This window comes from Cebus imitator, unplaced genomic scaffold (genome assembly GCF_001604975.1).
Source record: "Cebus imitator isolate Cc_AM_T3 unplaced genomic scaffold, Cebus_imitator-1.0 Scaffold18, whole genome shotgun sequence".
Classification (NCBI taxonomy): Eukaryota; Metazoa; Chordata; class Mammalia; order Primates; family Cebidae; genus Cebus; species Cebus imitator.
In genome coordinates, this window is record NW_016107333.1 from 10,330,012 (window position 1) to 10,331,730 (window position 1,719).

General features: G+C 43.7%; 1 protein-coding gene across 1 annotated transcript in view; it reads right to left on the reverse strand.

Annotated features, from left to right (window-relative positions):
* DEFB118 (defensin beta 118) overlaps positions 1-791 on the reverse strand; it is a 2,826-nt gene extending 2,035 nt beyond the window's left edge. Inside the window, exon 1 of the mRNA XM_017511700.2 lies at positions 707-791. Within this exon, the coding sequence (XP_017367189.1) occupies positions 707-764 (58 nt within the window). The 5' untranslated portion in view covers positions 765-791. The remainder of the gene's footprint in view (positions 1-706) is intronic.
* Between the last annotated feature and the right edge of the window lie 928 nt (positions 792-1,719).

The following is a 1,719-nucleotide window of genomic DNA, read 5'->3' on the forward strand; positions in this document are numbered from 1 at the left end:
AAAAAAAAAAAAAAAAAAAAAGATTACTGCATAGCCATGCACAGAGTGTGCTTACTTTGTTATAAAACAGAAATATTTGGATTCATTTTTATGTAAGTTCAATCATACATTGAAATGCATCTTGGAAAACATAAAACAAAAGGGAAAGCAGGCTTCTTCACCAGTGATTTCAAAGTTCTGGTCTTGCCTTTAGATATACTTAAGAAAGCAGTGATTACAAAAAGCTTAGATTTCCATTGTAGAAGGAAGAAGAAAAGCCAGCTCTGTCTTCCGTATAATAGCTCGGCCGATATTTTCTGACCAGTACACCAAATTCTAGAATATTAGAAAACAAAAAGAACCTCATTACAGCTAAAAGTCCTAAAGCAGGACTTTTAGGACCAAGGAAACATAGCAAAGTGGGCTGCGGGAATCATTTTCAAGAGCTGGCACAAGCTGGAAAGAGAACGGAAGTGAGTCTAGCTTTCCTCTAGTTCCTTAGGTAGCAACTTGGAATACAGAACAAAGGACAGCTCTGGATGGTGGGAGTGCCCCTGTCTATTGAGGATAACTTGCTCTGCTCCCAGGTTTTACCCCAGTCAGGAACACAGTCCCAGTGTGGGAGCTGTGGAGTTGCCCAGGTTGGGGGGTGAGTGACACACTGGAACTCTCGTGAGCCAGAACCCACTATACCTCTATTTTTGTAGCTTCCCTGGCCTCTGATTACCTGGGATCACTTGGGGTAGGAGCACAAGCATTGAAAGAGCCAGGAGCAGGGGTTTCATGGTCCTTGGGAAACAGGAGGCGGTAGATCCAGGTGTTCAGAACACTGTGTGCAGTGTGAGTCTGAACAAGAGTTTTATTGGCTTCTCTGCAGTAGGGGCAGAGGGATGGGCACTGAACCAGCCAGATATCTAAGAGCTTATCCATGCGTATCATCAGTCTGTTCTGTGGCACACAGGCTGAGCATTTGATCCAGGAACTGGGAGGGCAGGCAGAGGGCTACAAGTCACAGGCTTTGAGGAGGCGTTTGGAGCAACGGAGTGGGAGGATTCACACTGGGACATCTTCTCCGGCTTTCCTCGATCTCTTATTAGGGCCCAACCATTCTTCACAGCCTGTCTCACTCTAGCATAATCCTGCTTTTGAATCGTCTAATTATCTGTGTGTCTCCTGCACTGGACTGTGAAATTCCCGAGAACAGGGAATGTGTCTTTCATTTTTGAGTCTCCATGGCACAAAGCATTCTCTCAGTGAAGGTTTTTGGAAATAGACGATAATGAACATGTGTCAATCTATAAGCCAAATCCCTCTCTTATGTGCCCACCAGGAAAAATGACTTGGCCAAGAAATAATTTGCTGCAGAAGTTTGAGGGAGATCATTTATAAAATTCAATGGAGGATACTATTCAATGTCATTAAAAAAAAATCCCTACCGAAGGCAGATCTACAATAAGTTGGGGTGTTACTTTTGACAAGGGCACCATGAGGGACATCAGAGGTCTGGGAGCTGTCCACAAAGACCCCAACATTTAGGCCTGCTTTTGGGAGGCAGAACCTTGATGTCACCCCCAGAGTTAGCCTAGGTCCTGCGTTGCTTTATTTGCATTTTCATCCTGTTTCAACTTTTGTTCCTTCTTATTTGGCTCAAAAAGTCTCTGTAAAGCTTTAGAGGAGGTTGCTGATTTTTCTCTTCTGGAATTGATGACTTTCACAATGACAAAAATTGATGGAATTAGC